The following is a 21,727-nucleotide window of genomic DNA, read 5'->3' as shown; positions in this document are numbered from 1 at the left end:
CTCTCTGATTGGACCATTATCTCTCCCCTCCACCCCTGCAGGGTGATTGGCAGCGTGTCCCAGTTTGATGAGTTTGCCCGAGTGTTTCACTGTCCAAAGGGTTCCCCCATGCATCCTGTCAAGAAGTGTTCTGTATGGTGACCTCTGAACTCCTCCACCCACCAACAACTAGAATTTACCTGTGACCTCAACTCTCCTCAACAATCTGTCTGAGGTGTTCTGTTCAGATTCACTTCCATCTCAATCCTGGGACTACCTTTTTCTCTTATCATAGAATTTGCAAGCAAATAATGTCATCACCACCAGGCAAAACCATGATCACTTCACTGTCTACTCATGTACATATCCAGTGCTTGACTTGGGCAGGAGGTCACTGGTACCTCAAATGTTCTACCGCTTGAGCTCCTGTTCCTCTTATAGAATAGTATTAGCTCAAAGTATTGTGGAGCTCCTGTACCCAAAATGAGTACCAGCACCTATTTCAATCCAAGTCAAGCACATCATTTATTTATATTTACTTTGTGTCATGGGATTACCTTTTTGGTTTTGAATTGGCATGTCAATTCATTAATTATTTGAATCACTTAAACATCAGATGTTGACAGTAGTAAAGAGCGTTATTAAATCATATTGAAGGGATTGGGGATTGTACTGCCAGTATGGACTGCATTCACTCAGATCAATGTTTTGCCTGCCATTTCTATGAGGTAAATAGTGGACACTGTGCTGCTGTCCAGTGGCTAGACAGAGAAGTGGTCTCCGATGTGGAGACCTTGTTCGTCTTGACTGTTGTTGCCGCCATTGGAATGGTGTTACTGTGCATTTGTACGGTTTTGAATCCATAGTGACCTTTTGCTCAGGATTTGTAGCTAAGTGTCCCCAGTGGCAAAGAATAGTGATGGAACATCATGGACTAGTCTGTCTGAACCATTAACCTCTCACACCTTAGTGTACATCAAGGTGAACTATGCTTCTCAATCCACTGGAGACTACAATCTCCCAATGTCTCACTGTCTCACTGTCACACCCCAGAGTATGGATTCTTTAGCATGACGATTGTGTTTAAGATAGAAGCATGAACCTGTTGAACAACATCATCCATCCTATTGGACTCTGAGCCCTTCCTAGATACAGCGCATACTCACTCTGAATGCCCCTGGCCTGCACAGCCAAGAAGCTTTCAAAGGAAGGATCAATGTCATGACAAATCATCGATCTTCTGTACATACAAAACTGTGAATCCAGTCAAAAAATCATTTGTACACAGTAATATTATAATTTTGTATGAAGAATCTAAAAATAAGAACAATCTTTGTATAAGTTATAATTGTACAGTTCTTATTCTGAAAACAGCATGTTCAAAACCAGCTTTACACAGTGCAGACTGAGATAAAAGGATGACATCACAGTTCTCAGCTGCTATCTCGCTCATATTTCTTGGTGTTCAATGTTTTGGATAAATAAAAGGGATCATTGTGTGAGGGGTTGGTTTCTCCATGTGCCTTGGTCCAGTGCGTGTACTATACAGTATGCGTGTCTTATTGTGAGTGTGTCAGTGCATGTATCCCACCAGGTTTGTATCCATTTGCAATGCGAGCCAGCTCTCTCTTGGTCTCCCAGCGTTGCATGGTGGATCTCCATCTCTCCCACTCTGGAGGTTCTGGAGGCCTGCTATCACACAGAGTCTGGAGCATGACAAGAATAAAATAGAGAAGTTATGAGTCTATGCCGGAACCACTCTCATCCTGTTCAAGTACACATCCCCACATAGCCACTGGGTAACTGTCTGCAAGACAACACCACTCTCTTTGACAAGACACAGAATAAAGCCATTGAGACGAACACCTCAGGCCATTTTCATAAAGTGTCTGATAAATTTATTTGGATCACACAACTGGTGTTAAAATTCCCACCAAGGGCTTTCAATAAGGTGCGTGCATAAAAAATGCTCAGGGCAAAGTCAAAAATATCAAATTGGATGGTTCAAACCCTGATATGTTTTTCCAGCTATAGTTCTGCACGTCGTCTTTGTTAACTTTGGTGGAGGGCTTTAAAATCAGCACTACAATGAGATATTTTTGAACAGCAAATTTACTCAGTACCTCCTTTTTACTAGAAATTTCCTTCCCTGAAAAATGTGAATAGTCTGTGCCTGGAACCGAGAAAGTTCTCAGCTCTTTAAACCTCCCCCCCAAGAGAGCTAAGAGGTTTGAGGACTATTTATAAGTTAATGAATAGCTGTAATTCTTACTCCTACATATTGGACAATTCTCTGAATTTCTCAGCCAGTTAAGACATACTTTTCACTCAGGGATTTTAGCACTTCCTAGAGTCTCTTTCATTGAGTTTAATGGAGTCACTTTGGGAGAACTGTGGTAAAGAGGTACCATTGAAACACCAAACAAAGAAGGTATAAAAGCTGAGAGGACTGCAGACTCATTATTAGTGAGAGTTAATGAAGTGATATGAGAGAAAAGCACCTTTCTGTTGCGTTTGCATGATGAACTGTGTGCACCCCCTTTACTGCTTCCCGGGGTGTGGTCTCCATTTTCTTGTGGTTCCTCGTCCCCCATGGATCTGTTTGGCTCTCCATCACTCTTCAGGCTGTCAAACTTGGACCGGAACCAACTGTGAGCTTCCTCTAGGTTCTCTGATATCTGAGTATGGGGACAAGCATGATGTCAGGAGAATTCCAATTCAGTTCAACTTCACTCACCCGTCAGGGGCTATTTGGGTGTACACGCTTAACAGACGGAGATACAGAGTAAGGGAATTAATGACCAAGCAAGGAGGTGATGAAGATGAGGGAGCAGGACAAATGACTCTGGGTGGTTGAGGGAGAAGGACAAATGACTCTGGGTGGTTGAGGGAGAGATTACCTGCTGTGACTCCAGGCTGACCTCTTTCATTTTCTGCTCTGCCTGGTCTTTGGCCTCCTGCAGCTTCTTGATGCTCTCCTCCAGCCTCTGCTCGGACAAACACAGAAACACACATATGCAGACTATAAACAGACATGGCTGTCTCTCAATATGCCATCAAAGCCAAGAAGTAAAGGAGATTAAATTAAGCCATTTAAAAACATTGAGTTAAGCGAGGCTAGCTTATGACAGAGATACGTAACCCCTGCTAACCTGACACTTGTCTTGCATGACGTGTCTCAGCTCCCTCTCAGCCTCTAGCTCCCCCTCCTGGCTGGAGGACAGGCGCCGTAGCTCCCGCTGGAGGGATAATGTCTCGGACCGGAACTGCTGGATCAACTCACTCTGAAAACAGACAGGACAATGGTGACTGATGTATACCATACTGTAAACATCCACAGGTGTAGAAAGTGTAAGTAAGGTGTCCTACCTGCTCATAGTTCTTCTTCTGATACTGATCCTTCAAGGTCTTGAGGCTCTTTAGTTCACCTTCCATGTCCTGAGTGCAGAGGGAGAACATGAGTCACAAAAATAGGACATCTGGTTTAGCAGGTGCTTGTCTACAAGATGGCACCAACAGAGCCAGCCTCCCTGTTTCTGACTCCTAGCTAACTTTGAAGTATTTTTTAGTATTTTGTGTGTTAATTCTTACATTATTTGCACAGAACGTTTCTAGTCAGACATTAAGATTTATTGTATTATTATTATTACTATGATTATGTGTACTTGTTTGACATTTTACTGCATTGTTAGGAGTTAGAAACTTAAGCATTTTGCTGCACCCTCTATAACATCTCCTAAAATGTGTACGCGACCAATACACTTTGATTTGATATAGTAGACAGTACTGTAGATACTTTTATTTTCTGAGAGTTGCCCAGAGTGGCTCTATTATCTAGGTGTTGCTTGAGCTGTGTCTTCTGATCTCTGAGACGGGCTTTCTGATTGGACACCACTTTCTCCAACTCAGAGGTCTTCTCCCGCAGCTCCCGATTTGCCCTGGAGAGGTCACCTGACCTAGATGACAAGTCCTCAAGAGCCTTTCTCAACTGAAGAGAGAGAGACACACACAAACAGAAGGGAAAGAGAAATAAAGAGGGGTGAGGAAAGAGGAAGGATGATATTTAGAGTTCTGACTGATGGACAGAAGCGATGGTGTATGAGAGAGTGTGCAGTACCTCGGAGATTTCTCTCTGTGACAACCTCTTCACGGAGTCCCTCTCTTTCCTCATCCGAAGCTTCATCGATTCCAGATGCTCTGACCATCGACCAATCTCTGCCCTGGCCTCAGCCAGCTCCACCTCTCTGACATACACGCAAAATATAGACATGAATGTCACATTCATGCAAAGTAACCATGTACGCTTTTACGTATTTAAACCACACTTAAATAAACTCCCACTATCCACATTAGTCCCTGTTACTTACCTCTGTGTGATGGTGCTCTGGTGTTGGTCTCTGGCTCGGTCCAGGTTGGCCTGCAGAGTGCTGTTGGCCAACACAGCCTGCTCTAAACTTTGGGCTAGTTTCTTGTTATCTAGCCTTGCCACATCCAGGGCCTTACGCAAGGGCTCCAGCTAGACAATCAAACATATCTTTGTAAACTACCATTATTACTACTGAAAGCTAAGAGCTGTTTGTGGGTATGTGTGTATGACTCATTAATGATGTAGTTACCATTTTGTTTTTCTTGGAGTTACTTATTGCCATGATGTCTTGGAGCTTTTCCACCTCTGCCTGTAGCTTTTGAATCTCTCGCTGACTCTGCAGTCTGAAAAATACATGAATGTTCAAACATACACCCATATACATGCACAACACAGACACACAGACACACAGACCTGTCTTTCCTGAGTGAGGCCAGCTCCTGCTCTCGTCTCCCCAGCTCCTTCTGTACTGTCTCAGTGTTGTGTTGCAGACGGGAGTGGGAGACCAAAACGTTCTCCAGGGTCTGAGCCACACTGCCCCCACCCTGACGAGACACACCCAGCCAGCCCTCCAGCTCACACAGCTACAGGACAAACAGAGCAAAATCAGGTGGGTTAGTGCTGGTCTGGAGCAAAAGCATGCACACACCCTGTAGCTATCCAGGACCCAGGTTGGGGAACCATTTTACTAGCCCTCTGACCTTGTCCCTGTGCTGCTTCTGCAGTTTGTCCAGTTGTCCCCTCAGGGCCTGGCTGTCCCGCAGAGCTTCGTCTCTGGCTGCCACCACCGACATCGCCTCCCCCTCCTTCACCTGGACTTCAGCCTGGGCCTGTCTGAGCTGAGCCTCCAGTTTATGACAAGTTGTCTTCAGGGTGCTAATTTCAGAGCTGACCTGTAAGGGAGTAGACAGGTGTATGTTAGGGAGTCACCTTGTTTTTGACACATTACTACATTACCACATTACTACCATGAGTGTGTGTACCTGTGTGTACTTGTTCTCTAACACAGAGCTCAGCTTGCATTGTTGGACACTTTCTACATGGGTGTCCCTTAAAGCTTGCAGCTCCTCCTGGAGTTGATCTACCCTGGTCTGGTTGAGAGGAAGAGCATTAGGAGGAAACACACTTCAACATGAGGATACATGAACACACACACATTAAGAGGTATGGCCAGTGTGTTTTAGTCAGTGGTATAAAATACTTAAGTAAAAAATACTTTTAAAGTACTAAAGCAGTTTGAGGGTATCTGTACTTTACAATTTATATTTTTGAGTACTTTTACTCCTCTACATTCCTAAAGAAAATAATTTACCTTTTAGTCCATACATTTTCCCTGACATGCCAAAGTACTCGTTACATTTTGAATGCTTAGCAGGACAGGAAAATTGTCCAATTCGCACACTTATTAAGAGAACATTGCTGGTCATCACTACTGCCTCTGATCTCATGGACTCACTAAACACACATGCTTCATTTGTCAATTATGTCTGAGTGTTGAAGTGTGCCCCTGACTATCCATAAATACAATTAAAAAACAAGAAAATGTTTGTAAGCAATTTGAAATGATTGATGCTTTCACTTTTGATACGCATGTATATTTGAGCAATTACATTTACTATTGATACTTAAGTACATTTAAAACCAAATACTTTTAGACTTTTACTCCAATAGTATTTTACTGGGTGACATTCACTTTTATGTGAGTCATTTTCTATAAAGGTAACATTACCTTTACTCAAGTATGATAAATCAGATACCTTTTCCACCAATGGTTTTAGTGTAAACTCCTTACCTGTAGCTTCCCTTTCTCATAGGCCAGGTTGTTCTTACTATCCGTCAGCTCCTTAAGCATCTGCTCCACCTGCTGCTGAGCATTCTGGGTAAAGAGGAGTTGAGAGGTGAGGGGAAAGAGGAAACGGTCAGGGTGGAGAAAGAAAAGAGAGAGCATGTTACATACATTCACTATGGATGGACAGATTTAAAGTGATGTTATTTTATTTTTTATATTTCACCTTTATTTAACCAGGGAGACAAGTTCTCATTTACAATTGTGAACTGGCCAAGATAAAGCAAAGCAGTTTGACACATACAACAACACAGAGTTACATGGAGTAAAACAAACAAAAACAAACAGTCAATAATACAGTAGAAAAATAAGTCTATATACAATGTGAGCAAATGAGGTGAGATAAGGGAGGTAAAGGCAAAAAAAGGCCACGGTGACAAAGTAAATACAATATAGCAAGTAAAACACTGGAATGGTTGATTTGCCGTGGAAGAATGTGCAAAGTAAAGAGAAATAATGGTGTGCAAAGGAGCAAAATAAATAAATACCGTAGGGGGATAGTTGTTTAGGCTAAATTATAGATGGGCTATGTACAGGTGCAGTAATCTGTGAGCTGCTCTGACACCTGGTGCTTAAAGCTAGTGAGGGAGATAAGTGTTTCCAGTTTCAGAGATTTTTGGAGTTCGTTCCAGTCATTGGCAGCAGAGAACTGGAAGGAGAGACGGCCAAAGGAAGAATTGGTTTTGGGGGTGACCAGAGAGATATACCTGCTGGAGCATGTGCTACAGGTGGGTGCTGCTATGGTGACCAGCGAGCTGAGATAAGGGGGGACTTTACCTAGCAGGGTCTTGTAGATGACCTGGAGCCAGTGGGTTTGGCGACGAGTATGAAGCGAGGGCCAGCCAACGAGAGTGTACAGGTCACAGTGGTGGATAGTGTATGGGGCTTTGGTGACAAAACGGATGGCACTGTGATAGACTGCATCCAATTTATTGAGTAGGGTATTGGAGGGGATTTTGTAAATGACATCGCCGAAGTCGAGGATCGGTAGGATGGTCAGTTTTACAAGGGTATGTTTGGCAACATGAGTGAAGGATGCTTTGTTGCGAAATAGGAAGCCAATTCTAGATTTAACTTTGGATTGGAGATGTTTGATGTGAGTCTGGAAGGAGAGTTTACAGTCTAACCAGACACCTAGGTATTTGTAGTTGTCCACATATTCTAAGTCAGAACCATCCAGAGTAGTGATTTTAGACGGGCGGGCAGGTGCAGGCAGCGATCGGTTGAAGATCATGCATTTAGTTTCACTTGTATTTAAGAGCAATTGGAGGCCACGGAAGGAGAGTTGTATGGCATTTAAGTTTGTCTGGAGGGTTGTTAACACAGTGTCCAAAGAAGGGCCAGAAGTATACAGAATGTTGTCGTCTGCGTAGAGGTGGATCAGAGACTCACCAGCAGCAAGAGCGACATCATTGATGTATACAGAGAAGAGAGTCTGTCCAAGAATTGAACCCTGTGGCACCCCCATAGAGACTGCCAGAGGCCCGGACAACAGGCCCTCCGATTTGACACACTGAACTCTATCAGAGAAGTAGTTGGTGAACCAGGCGAGGCAATCATTTGAGAAACCAAGGCTATCGAGTCTGATGATGAGGATATCCTTGATGAGGATGTGGTGATTGACAGAGTCAAAAGCCTTGGCCAGGTCAATAAATACCACTACACAGTATTGTTTCTTATCGATGGCGCTTAAGATATCGTTTAGGACCTTGAGCGTGGCTGAGGTGCACCCATGACCAGCTCTGAAACCAGATTGCATAGCAGAGAAGGTATGGTGAGATTCGAAATGGTCGGTAATCTGTTTGTTGACTTGGCTTTCAAAGACCTTGGAAAGGCAGGGTAGGATAGATATAGGTCTGTAGCAGTTTGGGTCAAGAGTGTCCCCCCTTCACCACTCTCATATCTTTTGGACTTGCCCCGCAATCGAAACTTACTGGGGAGAAATAAGATCTAACATTGGAAAAATAATGGGATAGAACAAACATTAATTTCTTTGTACATGAGTGAAATACCTGATAACTTACACAATAGAGAAAAGTACCTCTTAAAGGTCCTACTGGCAGCCAGTAAAAAGGCTGTCACTCGGAAATGGCTTCAAAAAGACCCTCCCACAGTGACACAATGGATAGACATTGTAGAAGAAATACACCACATGACCTTTGCTTTAAGAACTCAACAGGAGAGAGATCAAGAATACTGGGGAAAAATGGGTTTCGTACTTGGAAAAGGACTAATTCAAAGATGTCAATGTAACTAATATGATATGATGATGAAGGTATGAAGTGCACTGTAACTGCAAGATCTTTTTTTTTGTGACTTTATTTGTACTTTGTGTTCCTACAATAAAAAAAAAGTTTTTTAAAAAGTGTCCCCCCCCCTTTGAAGAGGGGGATGACCGCTGCTGCTTTCCAATCTTTGGGAATCTCAGACGACACGAAAGAGAGGTTGAACAGGCTAGTAATAGGGGTTGCAACAATTTCGGCAGATAATTTTAGAAAGAAAGGGTCCAGATTGTCTAGCCCGGCTGATTTGTAGGGGTCCAGATTTTGCAGCTCTTTCAAAACATCAGCAGACTGGATTTGGGAGAAGGAGAAATGGGGAAGGCTTGGGCGAGTTGCTGTGGGGGGTGCAGTGCTGTTGACGGGGTAGGGGTAGCCAGGTGGAAAGCATGGTCAGCCGTAGAAAAATGCTTATTGAAATTCTCAATTATAGTGGATTTATCGGTGGTGACAGTGTTTCCTATCCTCAGTGCAGTGGGCAGCTGGGAGGTGTTCTTATTCTCCATGGACTTTACAGTGTCCCAGAACTTTGCAGGAAGCAAATATCTGCTCGAAAAAGCTAGCCTTGGCTTTTCTAACTGCCTGTGTATAATGGTTTCTAGCTTCCCTGAACAGCTGCATATCACGGGGGCTGTTCGATGCTAATGTAGAACGCTATAGGATGTTTTTGTGTTGGTTAAGGGCAGTCAGGTCTGGAGAGAACCAAGGGCTATATCTGTCCCTGGTTCTAAATTTTTTGAATGGGGCATGCTTATTTAAGATGATGAGAGGAAGGCATTTAAAAAAAATACCCAGGCATCCTCTACTGACGGGATGAGATCAATATCCTTCCAGGATACACCAGCCAGGTCGATTAGAAAGGCCTGCTCGCTGAAGTGTTTCAGGGAGCGTTTGACAGTGATGAGTGGAGGTCGTTTGACCGCTGACCCATTACGGATGCAGGCAATGAGGCAGTGATCGCTGAGATCTTGGTTGAAAACATCAGAGGTGTATTTAGAGGGCAAGTTGGTTAGGATGATATCTATGAGGGTGCCCGTGTTTACGGCTTTGGGGTGGTACCTGGTAGGTTCATTGATAATTTGTGTGAGATTGAGGGCATCAAGCTTAGATTGTAGGATGGCTGGGGTGTTAAGCATGTTCCAGTTTAGGTCGCCTAGCAGCACGAGCTCTGAAGATAGATGGGGGGCAATCAGTTCACATATGGTGTCCAGAGCACAGCTGGGGGCAGAGGGTGGTCTATAGCAGGCGGCAACGGTGAGAGACTTGTTTTTAGAGAGGTGGATTTTTAAAAGTAGAAGTTCAAATTGTTTGGGTACAGACCTGGATAGTAGGACAGAACTCTGCAGGCTATCTTTGCAGTAGATTGCAACACCGCCCCCTTTGGTCGATCTATCTCGTCTGAAAATGTTGTAGTTAGGGATGGAGATTTCAGAATTTTTGGTGGTCTTCCTAAGCCAGGATTCAGACACGGCTAGAACGTCCGGGCTGGCAGAGTGTGCTAAAGCAGTGAATAAAACAAACTTAGGGAGGAGGCTTCTAATGTTAACATGCATGAAACCAAGGCTATTACGGTTACAGAAGTCATCAAAAGAGAGCGCCTGTGGAATAGGAGTGGAGCTAGGCACTGCAGGTCCTGGATTCACCTCTACATCACCAGAGGAACAGAGGAGGAGTAGGATAAGGGTACGGCTAAAAGCTATGGGAATTGGTCGTCTAGAACATCCGGAACAGAGAGTAAAAGGAGGTTTCTGGGGGCGATAAAATAGCTTCAAGGTATAATGTACAGACAAAGGTATGGTAGGGTGTGAATACAGTGGAGGTAGACCTAGGTATTGAGTGATGTTGTGAGAGATATTGTCTCTAGAAACATCATTGAAACCAGGTGATGTCATCGCATGCGTGGGTGGTGTAACTGAGAGGTTGGATAAGATATAATGAGCAGGGCTAGAGGCTCTACAGTGAAATAAGACAATAAACACTAACCAGAACAGCAATGGACAAGGCATATTGACATTAAGGAGAGGCATGCTTAGTCGAGTGATCATAAGGGTCCAGTGAGTAGTGAGGTTGGTTGGGGTCACAGTGATTCAGACAGCTAGCCGGGCCATCGGTAGCATGCTAACATAGGATGGAGGTCTGTTTTTAGCCACCTCGTGCGTTTCTGTCGGTAGATTAGTGGGGTTCTGTGTGGTAGAGGGGATCAATCCAATTGGCAAAATATATATAGTTATAGTGAACCAAGAAAAATAGTCCGATAGACCAATTCAGATAGCAGCCGATAAGATAGCTAACGATTAGCGGGCCACAGATGGGCGTTCAGGTAACGTCGCGATGGAGAGGCCAGTTGGATAACTCCCTCCGGCAGATAACGTCGGTAGTCCAGTCGTGAAGGCCCGGTGGGGCTCCGCATTGGCAGTAAAACGGGTCCGGATAGGTGATTGTAGCCCAGGACTAGCTCCGGAATAATTTATGTTTGCTCCGGGATCGACGTAAGCCAATAGTCAGACGGATAGCAGCTAGCTAGCTGCAAGATCCAGGTGTAAATGTCCAGAGCTTGGGGTTGAAATCCGGGGATATGGAAAGAAAAATAGGTCCGGTATGTTCTGGTCTGAGTCGCATTGTACAAAACTGGCGATAGCTTTCGAGCTAAAGGATAGCTGATGACCACAAACAGTGGTTAGCTGAATACAAACGTTAGCCAGTAAACTGGCTAGCTTCTGGCTAGCTTCTATTGTGGATTTCAGATGAGGTTAATAATACTTTTTTTATTGGCGAGGCGGATTGCAGGAGAGTGTTTTGAAGTTGAGTTTTTGGAAAAGAAAATATATAAAAGATATGCAAAGAAAGATGTGTGTGTGTATATATATATATATATATATATACACACACACAAAGGACATCTGACTGCTATGCCATCTTGGTATGAATTTTAGTGTGACCTCAGTCTCTAGATACTGAATGGATCTCTCACCTGCTGATGCTCCATGACAGCCAGTTTTCCCATGAGCCTCCTATTCTCTTCCTCCTGCTTCTGCAAGGTGGAGTTCAGAGATCCTGCCTCCAGCTGTCAATCACACAGGATGCAAAGTGGACAGTTAAGAAAGCTATGGTCAGATTCAGACAAGAAGTGTGTTCACTGTGAATGAGGAGGTCCTTTTCATACAGGTCTGAGATCAGTCAGAATCGTTGTCAGAGATCATTGGCAGTACAGTACCTTGACATTAGCGAGTTGTGTTTCCAGAGCACTCCTCTCACCCTCTAGCTTGGTGACCACAATGCACATCTGTGACCCAAAAACAGAGGAGATAAGGTCATAACATTTAAGGACATCCACAGAAACTATAAAAAGAGACAATGCAAAGCTCAGTTAAGCTTTAAAAATAGTTGTGGAAATTCTCAATAACGAGGAGAGACAAGGGCAATCACCAATCAGGATATTAATTTTTTCAAAAAGTATTAATAAGGGAGCATAGAGTAAGTGCTCTTCAATAATGAGGATGGTCAACCCAACACTCTTGAGTGTTATGCTGAGAGCTCTGACATAGAAAGAATACAAATATATTTTATAGCAAAGATACACCCTCTTAGTCTACATGACAAACAGCAGATGTGTGGAACGGGTCAAAGGGTGAGACTTGACATATGAAAGAGGAGTATCCCCCAGACAGATAGCATTTGCTGTGAAGACTGTTGTTATTGTATAGAAACCAGAGTTTGGCCCCTAAGACAAGGTTCCTCTCATCATTATCCATACCTGAGCCATCTCTCCCTGGTACCTTACATTAAACAAACACCAACTCATTCTATGAAATGTATTCTATGAAACCAAACCATTCATAAATCAATTGTCAGCGTTAAGCCTCAGAGGCATCTCTCAGTTCACACAAACACAGATGAGAGCGTACTAAGAGTACTATTCTATTGCATAAAACAACCATTCGATGCATAAACAGTATTAAACATAATTTGTAATTTTTCTATCACACAACCTTGTACTCTTAGGCTATGTATTTTCTAAGAGACAAGGCAGCTGCACCTCAGTCTTTGCACAGTCCCGGTCTGTCCTCATAACCTCCCCTTCCTTTACAGCCGAGTTCAGATTCCCCCGCAGCCTCTCAATGGTACGCTCCAACAGCTCCCGCTGAGTGGCAACTGTCTCTTGGGCAACCGTGTAACTCTGAAGTAGTTGGGTGTGGTCAACCTTCAGAGTCTCCCTGTGGAGCAAAAAGACAGGGTCTGTTATTAGTGTATGTGTGTGGCTAGCATTATCATTGAGAGCCTATTCATTCCTCATTCATATAGATTATTCATTCCTATGAGTATTTGCAGTTAGCTTTATCACCCACAGTTCCATCTGCAATTTAACTTTAGCTGATAGCGCCCCCTGCAGTTCTGCCTGAATGTTGCGTCTGGCTGCATCCAGCAGGAGGTCTTGCTCCTGCAACTGCTTGGTCACACGACTTCTCTCTGCCTGAGAGAGACACATGAACAGAATAACATGTAGCCTGTACTAGAGAGAGAGAGTGTGAGTGAGTGAGTGAGTGAGTGAGTGAGTGAGTGAGTGAGTGAGTGAGTGAGTGAGTGAGTGGCTAGAGGCAGTACCTTAATGCTAGCCTGGTGATCAGTCAGTAGCTTGGATTTCTCCACAGTAAGAGAATGTAGAGCTGAACTCAACTCAGAGCACTGACTCTCCAACTGGTTGTTAAATGCCTGTGAGAGGAAATGAGAGAGCAAAATGTCACCATTTATTCCTGAGATTTTTCATGATTAAATGTTAATCTACACATGGTCTTAGAAATATACTGCCATCTATTTAAAAAAGAAAAATAAGGGATAGCCAACGATGGGATATGCATTCTATGGAAAAGAATGAATGACGTGGAAGGTGTGTTCTACGACGTGCCAGCGGAGTGGAACTGACCTTCCACAGAGTTACATTAGTTACATAAAGTCCCAAGTTGATTATCCCTTAAATACCATGGCCATGATTTACCACATTTGCCACTAGAAATTTGTTAATTTGCCAGTAGAAATGTGTTCAACATCCAATGAAGTTGCTAGGGGGTTTACTAGATAGCCACAGTAGTTGCCATGATAAGCAAACAAAGACTTGCTAGTTAACCAAACCATCAGTCCTAGATTTGGATTTTCATAATGGCATTCAACAAAGCCAATAATGTTTCCAATTTGACTTTTGTTTTCAAAAGCAGCTAAAACATACAGTTGAAGTCAGAAGTTTACATACACTGAGGTTGGAGTCATTAAAACTAGTTTTTCAACCACTCCACAAATTTCTTGTTAACAAACTATAGTTTTGGCAAGTCGGTTATGACATCTACTTTGTGCATGACACAAGTCATTTTTCCAACAATTGTTTACAGATTATTTCGTCAGAGCTTTTGTGAATATTTTTATAAACGCCGGAAGGTACCACGTTCATCTGTACAAACAATAGTACTAAGTATAAACACCATGGGACCACGCAGCCGTCATACCGCTCAGGAAGGAGACGCGTTCTGCCTCCTAGAGATAAACCTACTTTGGTCCAAAAAGTGCAAATCAATCCCAGAAGAGCAGCAAAAGACCTTGTGAAGATGCTGGAAGAAACAGGTACAAAAGTATCTATATCTACAGTAAAACGAGTCCTATATCAACATAACCTGAAAGGCCGCTCAGCACATGGGGACAAAGATCATACTTTTTGGAGAAATGTCCTCTGGTCTTATGAAACAAAAATATGAAATAAATAAAAGCTGAAATAAATAATTATCTCTACCATTATTCTGACATTTCACATTCTTAAAATAAAGTGGTGATCCTAACTGACCTGAGACAGGGAATTTTTACTATGATTAAGTGTCAGGAATTGTGAAAAACTGAGTTTAAATGTATTTGGCTAAGGTGTATGTAAACCTCCGACTTCAACTGTAGAACATGTAAGAATGAACTTTAGCCATTGAATTATACCGTGCAAATATACTGTGCGTTATAGGGAAATAATGAACGCTCTAGAATGACCTTCAAGCCAATAAGAAATAAGTATTCAACAATGCCATGGTATAATTAAGCAATAATGCCCGAGGAGGTGTGGTATATAACCAATATACCCTGGCTAAGGTCTGTTCTTAAGCACGATACAACGCAGAATGCCTGGATACAGGCTTTAGCTGTGGTATATTGGCCATATACCACAAACCCCTGAGGTTCCTTATTGCTATTATAAACTAGTTACCAACAAAATTAGAACAGTAAAAAGTTATTTTTTGTCAAGCCTGTGGTATACGGTCTGGTATACCACAGCTTTCAGCATTCAGAACTCAAACCACCCGGTTTATAATGGCCTTTAATGTATAGTATGTATATTCTGGGCCACTGACTTGGACTTTGTCAGCTGCAGTCCTCAGATCTCCCCCATCTCTCAGTAGCCTGCTGTTCTCTTGCTGCTGCTTCTGCAGGGCTAGCCGTGCACTCTGCATACACAATACACACTAAATAACACACACTGCATACACAACACACACTCAGGTAGACACACTCAACACAGTTGATTGATATCACTCAAGTGCTGGCACTTACTTTTAGTTCACCTGTCAACTCCAAAACAAGGGAATCTTTTACCTCTGTAAATAGATGAAGAGCTCAACCATTTAATTGTCCATATGAAATCTGTCACTCAGGAACACTAGCACATCAAATGATGGGACCACACTGTAAAGCAGAATATGAAAACATCCACAATGCAGTGCTGCTAACCTGCCTGCCCTTTGAGCTGCTCACACTGCTCCTGCAGCCTGTGGCCTCTGTCCTTCTCCTCTTGTAGTCTCTGTCTAGTGGCCTCTCCATCAGAACGCAGGGCATGGCAGTCTGCCTGCACTGTGTGGGCCTGGGGTCAGAGAGGGACAGGATATGAATGGTTGTTTTCTTTCTCAACTTGTATTGCTTCACACCTACCGTACCTGTCTTCTCTCCATCTCCACCACTCTCTCCATCTCCTCCACCCTCTGAAGTAGTGCACTGTGGGATTTCTCATTCTCAAAAGACCGAGCAGACTCCTGGGACATCTGCTCCTTCAGCTAAAAAAGGTTAGGGATCATTAGAGTTTAAGTTTTTTTTGTTAAAGTACACAGGTAAATCACGAGTCATGTATTCCCTTCTCTGTCAGATGGCCCATGTTACAACCCCTACTCCACCACCTTGTCCCATGATGCCCCTACAGTGACTGCACCTGCAGCAGCTTCTCACTCATCTGGACTTTGACCATCTTCAGCTCCTCTGCAGCCAGAGCCACATCCATCTGCAACAACAGTACCAGAACGTATTGGGTTATTATCTACATATCAGAAAATGCCTATATTTGCCATATACTCATCTTGGCTGTATTAGTAAACAAAAGGTGGGTAAACTCTGACATAAAGACTGTGTGTTGCTGAGAGATGGAATGTGGTTGGTCTGGGTACCTTGGAGGTGGTGGCGACCTCCAGGGCCTCCCCCAGTCTCTGCACCTCCCCCCGGGACTTGTCCCTGTCCAGACAGGCCTCGCGGAGCAGGTCCCTCAGCCGCATCACCTCCCTTCTGGAGACCCGCTGCTCCTCATCACTCTCCTGCTGCAGCGCAGACAGCTGCTCCTTCAGACGGGCTGCACAGGCAGACAGAGGGACAGATATGGATAGGAAATAAGAGAAAGACTGATTGAGCCAAAAAGGAACAGAATGGTATTGACACATCATTAGCTAAATATAAAATGACTGACTTCCCTAATGTGTTTGTGACATTGTTTTGATTCTGGTTGTCAAAGCCATTACCTGAGTGTGAGGGATCCAGGTCTCTCTCAGTCTCCAAGCGAAAAGTTGTGAGCTTGAGGGTCTGCAGGAGGCTCTCCATGCGACATACCCTGCTCACTAGCCCATCACACTGGCGCCACAGTAGCCCTTCTCCTCCGGGCTCTCTTAGGGCATGGTGCATCTTCACGGGGCTAATGGGACGCTGAATGGGGTCCCTCTCCACGGGCTCCAGGAGCTGCTCTCTAGACACTCCCAGACTGCCCATTTCTCTGATGAGAGACTCTGCCTGCTCCTCCGCCACCAAGAGACGCTGGTGTAGCAGGGACAACGCCTCTGGGGCAGTGGCCCCTGCACTCAGGGGCTGGATCACTGGGCGGGACATTACTGGTGAGCGGGAAGGGGTAGAGAAGGGGCACAGCATCAAGATGCGCATATGATGCCCACATATGCGCTGACGAACATCTTTACTTTAGTAAAATGCATCGGTTGCAATAAACCTAGTTGGTTTGACAAGTAGGTAAACAAATATGCTGGCTTGTTAAATTAACGAACTAACGTAGTTAGTGTGCTTACGAACACCACCAAGTCGTCAGTATCAAGCCAGAATCAATAGTCCCGCCCGTACAACATTTGAACCGACGACCGATAGTACTAGCTAAATCACAGTTTTGGCTAAAGTTAACATTAGCTTGCGTCTAAACATGAGCCAAGCAACCGCACAACTTCCTAATGTGAAAACCAATACATGCAGTAACGTTAATATAAATGCCTAAAATACGTATCACAACACTCCTGATTACAGAAAATACTGCTTACCAGAAATCGCCCGCAGCAACTTCCTGCACTTGTTTCTATAGCGACGCGTCTTCACAGCTTCCCTTTAGACCGCGCTCGGAAACTGCCTCATAAATCACAAAGGCCACCGCTGGAGGACCAGCGCAAATTGCAACTGCCTCGAGCTGGGGCGTACTCCATTACGGAAACACAGCGAAAAGAGATTTATTGGACAAACTCATCCACAAACTCATGTAGGTCCCTAACCATTTCGTTCAACTAACGTTTTGCAACAGAACCGGCGTAATGAATATGCCCCAGTTTATAACTGGTTAAAATGGTGGGAGGCCTTTATTTCACAGACGAATCCTTTAATTTCAGTTTATTCAAGGGGCCTGCCATCATTACACGTATAAGGATTTGCAAACGCAGCAGAAAAAAAAACATTATAAAGACTAAAACAAATTATTTTACAGGTATCTACAGCATATAGTGTGTAATAGTGCACTGGTTGCTTTTGTTGTGTGAACACAGTAATAAGTAGTGATGAATAGACTGAACACTAATTTATGTATATACACTTTATTACAAATATTATATTTTAAATTACTGATTACAAATTGTACAACAATACAATGTATACACGCAAGTACAAAATACGTGCAAACACACATGACAACAGCAATCGATCTTCAAAATCATTGCGAAGACTGCTTGGCCCGTAGCTTCTGTAAGGTTTTCTGTAAAGAGAGAAAACAGAATTCATATAAATTTAAACAGACTAATGTTGAAGTACATCAACCAACTTTAAATTTCAATATCATTTTACATTCACGTTTTAGTCATTTAGCGGACGCTCTTATCCAGAGAGACTTACGTTAATGAGTTCATACATTTTAAAACCTCTCTGGGTTAGGGGGCAGTATTTCCACATCCGGATGAAAAGCGTGCCCAAAGTAAATTGCCTGCTACTCATGCCCAGAAGCTAGGATACGCATATTATTAGTAGATTTGGATAGAAAACACTCTGAAGTTTCTGAAACTGAACTGTTTGAATAATGTCTGTGAGTATAACAGAAATTATTTGGCAGGCGAAACCCCGAGCACAATCCATCCAGGGATTTTTTTTTTTTAGGTCAATCTGTTTTCCATTAGTTTTCTATGGCAAACCTTTTTAATAGAAATATGCTTGCAGTTCCTATGGCTTCCACTAGTTGTCAACAGTCTTTAGAAATTGGTTGATGTTTTTCCTTTGAGTAATGAAGAAGTAGCCCTTTCCTTTCTGGGAGTCGAGCCAAGTGGACTGTTTTGTTTGGGGCGTGTGACCTGAAGCTCGCTCCACTTTGATTTTATCCGCTATTGAACACAGTTCATCCCATCTTAAATTTGATTGATTATTTACGTTTTAAAATACCTAAAGTTGGATTAGGAATGTTGTTTGAAATGTTTGGACCAAGATTACAGGTAACTTATTAGATCATTTGTAGTCATGTTGGGCGAGTTGGAACCAGTGTTTTTCCTGAATCAAACGCCTCAAATAAATTGATATTTTGGGGATATAACGACAGAATTAATCGAAATAAAAGGACCATTTGTGATGTTTATGGGACATATTGCAGTGCCAACAGAGGAAGATCTTCAAAGGTAAAGCATGAATTATAGTTATTTCTGAGTTGTGTCGAGCCTGGCGGGTTGAAATATGATTGTCATGTGTTTGTTTGGTGGGGTGCTGTCCTCAGATAATAGCATGGTTTGCTTTCGCCACAAAGCATTTTTGCAATCTGACACGGTGGCTGGATTAACAAGCAGTTAAGCTTTATTTTGGTGTATTGCACTTGTGATTGTATGAAAGTTAAAATATTTCTAATAATTTAATTCGAAGCTTTGCCATTTCACCGGATGTTGTCAAATCAATCCCGCTAACGGGATTTGATCCATAAGAAGTTACAATACTTTTTTTCATACAGGTCCTCCGTGGGAATCGAACCCATAACCCTGGCGCCATGCTCTACCAATATCACATTTCATTCATTAAAACATTGGGGTATTTTAAGTGTTACCTTATGAAACTCTTTGGCCTTCTCCCTGTTGTTGGCATATGCCACCTGTCTGCTCCTGACCTCCTTCTGAAGCTTCACCTCATCTAGTCGGCTGTACAACCTGCAGAGAGACAACCAAGAGGGAGGTCATGAGAGAAACATGTCGGATATCAGATCATGTTAATGTGATGTGTGGTTGGGTCTTGTTCGAACAGAAATAACCTGTTACCTCTCTGTTCTCTTATGCATCTCAGCCACGTCCTGTTTCCTTATCTCAGGAGTGCTGATCCTCACCTCCCCAACCTTCTTCAGCTTGGCTTCACTCACCAAGGACAAAGAGAGGAGGACTCGGTTCAGTAACACTCTACAACACATAAGACCAAGTCTTTGACCCATTACTAACCCCACTTTCATTCCCCAAGAGTTTCCATGTGTTGGTTGGTTGTTAACACAATATTATACTTATTTTAGTCTATTCTATTGTTACCTAGCATGGGCGGCTGCAAGGGAGTTTGGGGCTTTGGCTGTTGCTTTTTCGGCTTGGCATATCCTCCTGCATGGGTTGACTCTGCACTCCTCCCCTCTCTCCTGGGTTTAGAAGTGGTTGAGTGAACAGTGGTTGGGTCAGACTGGGCCCTGGTGGTTGTGTTGGCCCTATTCTCAATGATGTCAGACTGGGCCCTGGTGATTGTGTTGGCTCTGGCTTCATCCCTCTTGGCTTGAATCTCCTCCACCCTGCGGGCAGACCTCTGGATCAGGGCTCTGCGTTTCTGCTGGAAGGCATCCTGTAGATTCACGCTGGGACACGACTGGAACTCCAGTAGCATCACTTGCCGTAGAAAAAAAAAAAGTATAACCAAGGATTCATGTATGCATTTAAAGACCTTGTAAAGACCAAGAAAGGATTCAGAGAATGAAAGAGAAGAGTAGGAACCAGAGAAGTTTCAGGTCTTCTGATTCTCACCTGCATGAGAGGGGGTTGTCTCTTTCTCCTGTAGACTGGCGTCCTCCTCTGGCAACATCGTCAACTTTGATTCCTAGAAAACATCACACCAAGTTCAGGGACTACCCAACAAAATGCATGCAGCGGAGGAGGTTAACAGACGAGATTCAGTTACTCAGTCTTCAGACTCCTCTGGCCATTGGGCAATCAACTTTTCCACAATGTATTGTTTCTCAGCGTCTTCTTCTTATACCTCCATCTCTCCTTCCTCAGTGAGTTCCTGGCCCTGTAGTGTGGTGTCTGTCAGGCTCACCAGGGTCAGCATGGACTCATCCATAATCCCCTTCACACTGCCCACCTCCTAAGAGAGGAAGAGAAAGACATCACACAGATCAACCAATAGCAGCACACAAGACTCCTTTCTCAAAGCCCACCTCTCGAGTGACATCCATTAACACAACCCCTTCACTGAACCCAAAGTCTGGGAAACATTTTAATAGTGAAAAAAATGTCATGAAATGCATACCATTATTCTCTCCCAGATGGGAGGACTGATCTTTGACTCTGAACATAGCTGGTCATCTGGATCTCCTGCATCCAGGTCCTCAATTTTAATAGCACCTCTTTTGTCAAGTCTCTGAGGTGTTGGTGTACTCTCCATATCAGTGTCCCCTCCTTCAAGTGGCATGTCCAAAGTGGAGACATCTTCACAGGCTGCTAGACCAACCTCCTCCGCTCCAGGGGATACCTGCAGGGCAGAGTCATGGGGGAGGCACTGGGATATGGTCAGCTGGTACAAGGAGTCGTGCAGGGCGGGTGAGGGCTGAGGTGGTTCCTCCGCTCCTCTCAGGCGCTCAGGAGACGGTTCAGAGGTGATGGAGGGGTCTGTGTCATCCTCAAACTCCTCTGAGCAAGCAGAGAGCTCAAGGTCCCCTGCAGGTGCTTCATGGTCACCATCTTTGTCGTGGGAACATAGCCCCTCCACTTCCTCTTCTGGAAGGTGAAAGGTCATGAAGGGTTCGGCTGTCTCGTTATGCGTGACCTCAGCCAGGAGGGGGTGGAAGGAGTCGGAGGCTGGATTCACTGAGATACAGAACAGAGGTAAAACATATTAACAGTCAGAACCTAGTACCTAAGCCATATCATCACAACAAATAAGGGATTGGGGAATACTAGTTAGCTGGTGGGTCTGTGTGAATGCTGCAGGAAATGGAGGATGAAAAATCCGATTCATCATTAGAAAACGACTAATAGACTCACCCCCAGTCCTGTCTGCTTCCTGGGAGCAGGCCCCAGAGTGCTGCAGGCTCTGGTAGTGTGGAGGCTCCCGTCCAGGGAGAGAGGAGCTGCTCAGTAACTGGGATTCAGGGGCTCCCCCTGGATCAGAAAACACTCCTGTCTGGCTCGAGACCCTCAGATCCACCCAGCCTAGAGAGTTAGAACCACCAGCTTCTAATGTAGGAAAAAAAACTAAATCAGGTTTCAGTATAGCATTAGCAAGAAATGTGCTCTTACACACTGAAATAAGACATGCAATAACACAAGCCAACACACAGTAATATTTCATCCATATTCATTGACTCGGTTACCTGAGCTCCCACTCCATTGGGCAGCAGACTCATCCAGCTCTCCAGCCAGAGGCCTCATCACCCGGCTCTCATCCTGGACTTCATCTAGCCACTGGGATGACTGGTCCAGTCGCTGGCTGACAGAGATCGAC

The 21,727-nt window shown here is 43.9% G+C and overlaps 3 protein-coding genes across 3 annotated transcripts in view; 2 read left to right on the top strand and 1 right to left on the bottom strand.

The window, feature by feature from the left end:
• The window catches only part of LOC112214314 (endothelin-converting enzyme-like 1), a 36,580-nt gene extending 35,460 nt beyond the window's left edge, over nt 1–1,120 (top strand). The window contains exon 18 of the mRNA XM_042306661.1: nt 42–1,120. Coding sequence (XP_042162595.1) covers nt 42–141 — 100 coding nt within the window. The 3' untranslated portion in view covers nt 142–1,120. The remainder of the gene's footprint in view (nt 1–41) is intronic.
• The window catches only part of LOC112225629 (activin receptor type-2A), a 679,452-nt gene that overhangs the window by 551,911 nt on the left and 105,814 nt on the right, over nt 1–21,727 (top strand). The window lies entirely within an intron of this gene.
• ccdc150 (coiled-coil domain containing 150) lies at nt 1,254–17,244 on the bottom strand. Its single transcript, XM_024372958.2, has 26 exons — nt 17,068–17,244; nt 16,273–16,635; nt 15,928–16,106; nt 15,696–15,764; nt 15,427–15,543; nt 15,224–15,353; nt 15,047–15,090; nt 14,848–14,940; nt 13,073–13,180; nt 12,817–12,941; nt 12,507–12,684; nt 11,685–11,753; nt 11,442–11,534; nt 6,138–6,221; nt 5,329–5,436; nt 5,047–5,238; nt 4,760–4,929; nt 4,596–4,689; nt 4,347–4,495; nt 4,097–4,223; nt 3,776–3,967; nt 3,349–3,417; nt 3,132–3,263; nt 2,880–2,966; nt 2,481–2,657; nt 1,254–1,685 (listed from the first exon to the last, which is right to left on the bottom strand). Exons 2-26 carry the CDS (start codon nt 16,631–16,633, stop codon nt 1,539–1,541), a joined length of 3,294 nt encoding a protein of 1,097 aa, XP_024228726.1. The 5' UTR covers nt 16,634–16,635; nt 17,068–17,244; the 3' UTR covers nt 1,254–1,538.

Source organism: Oncorhynchus tshawytscha, linkage group LG26 (genome assembly GCF_018296145.1).
Source record: "Oncorhynchus tshawytscha isolate Ot180627B linkage group LG26, Otsh_v2.0, whole genome shotgun sequence".
NCBI lineage: Eukaryota > Metazoa > Chordata > Actinopteri > Salmoniformes > Salmonidae > Oncorhynchus > Oncorhynchus tshawytscha.
This window is presented reverse-complemented; position numbering and strand designations above follow the sequence as displayed.

Excerpts from the sequence above, each read along its gene's own strand:
- ccdc150 (XM_024372958.2), bottom strand. The coding sequence starts at position 16,633 with ATGTCCCGCCCAGTGATCCAGCCCCTGAGTGCAGGGGCCACTGCCCCA. Across the intron at positions 12,942-13,072 it reads ATCACCAGGCTAGCATTAAG|GCAGAGAGAAGTCGTGTGAC; the intron begins GTACTGCCTCTA and ends TGTCTCTCTCAG. Across the intron at positions 11,535-11,684 it reads CACAACTCGCTAATGTCAAG|CTGGAGGCAGGATCTCTGAA; the intron begins GTACTGTACTGC and ends TGTGATTGACAG.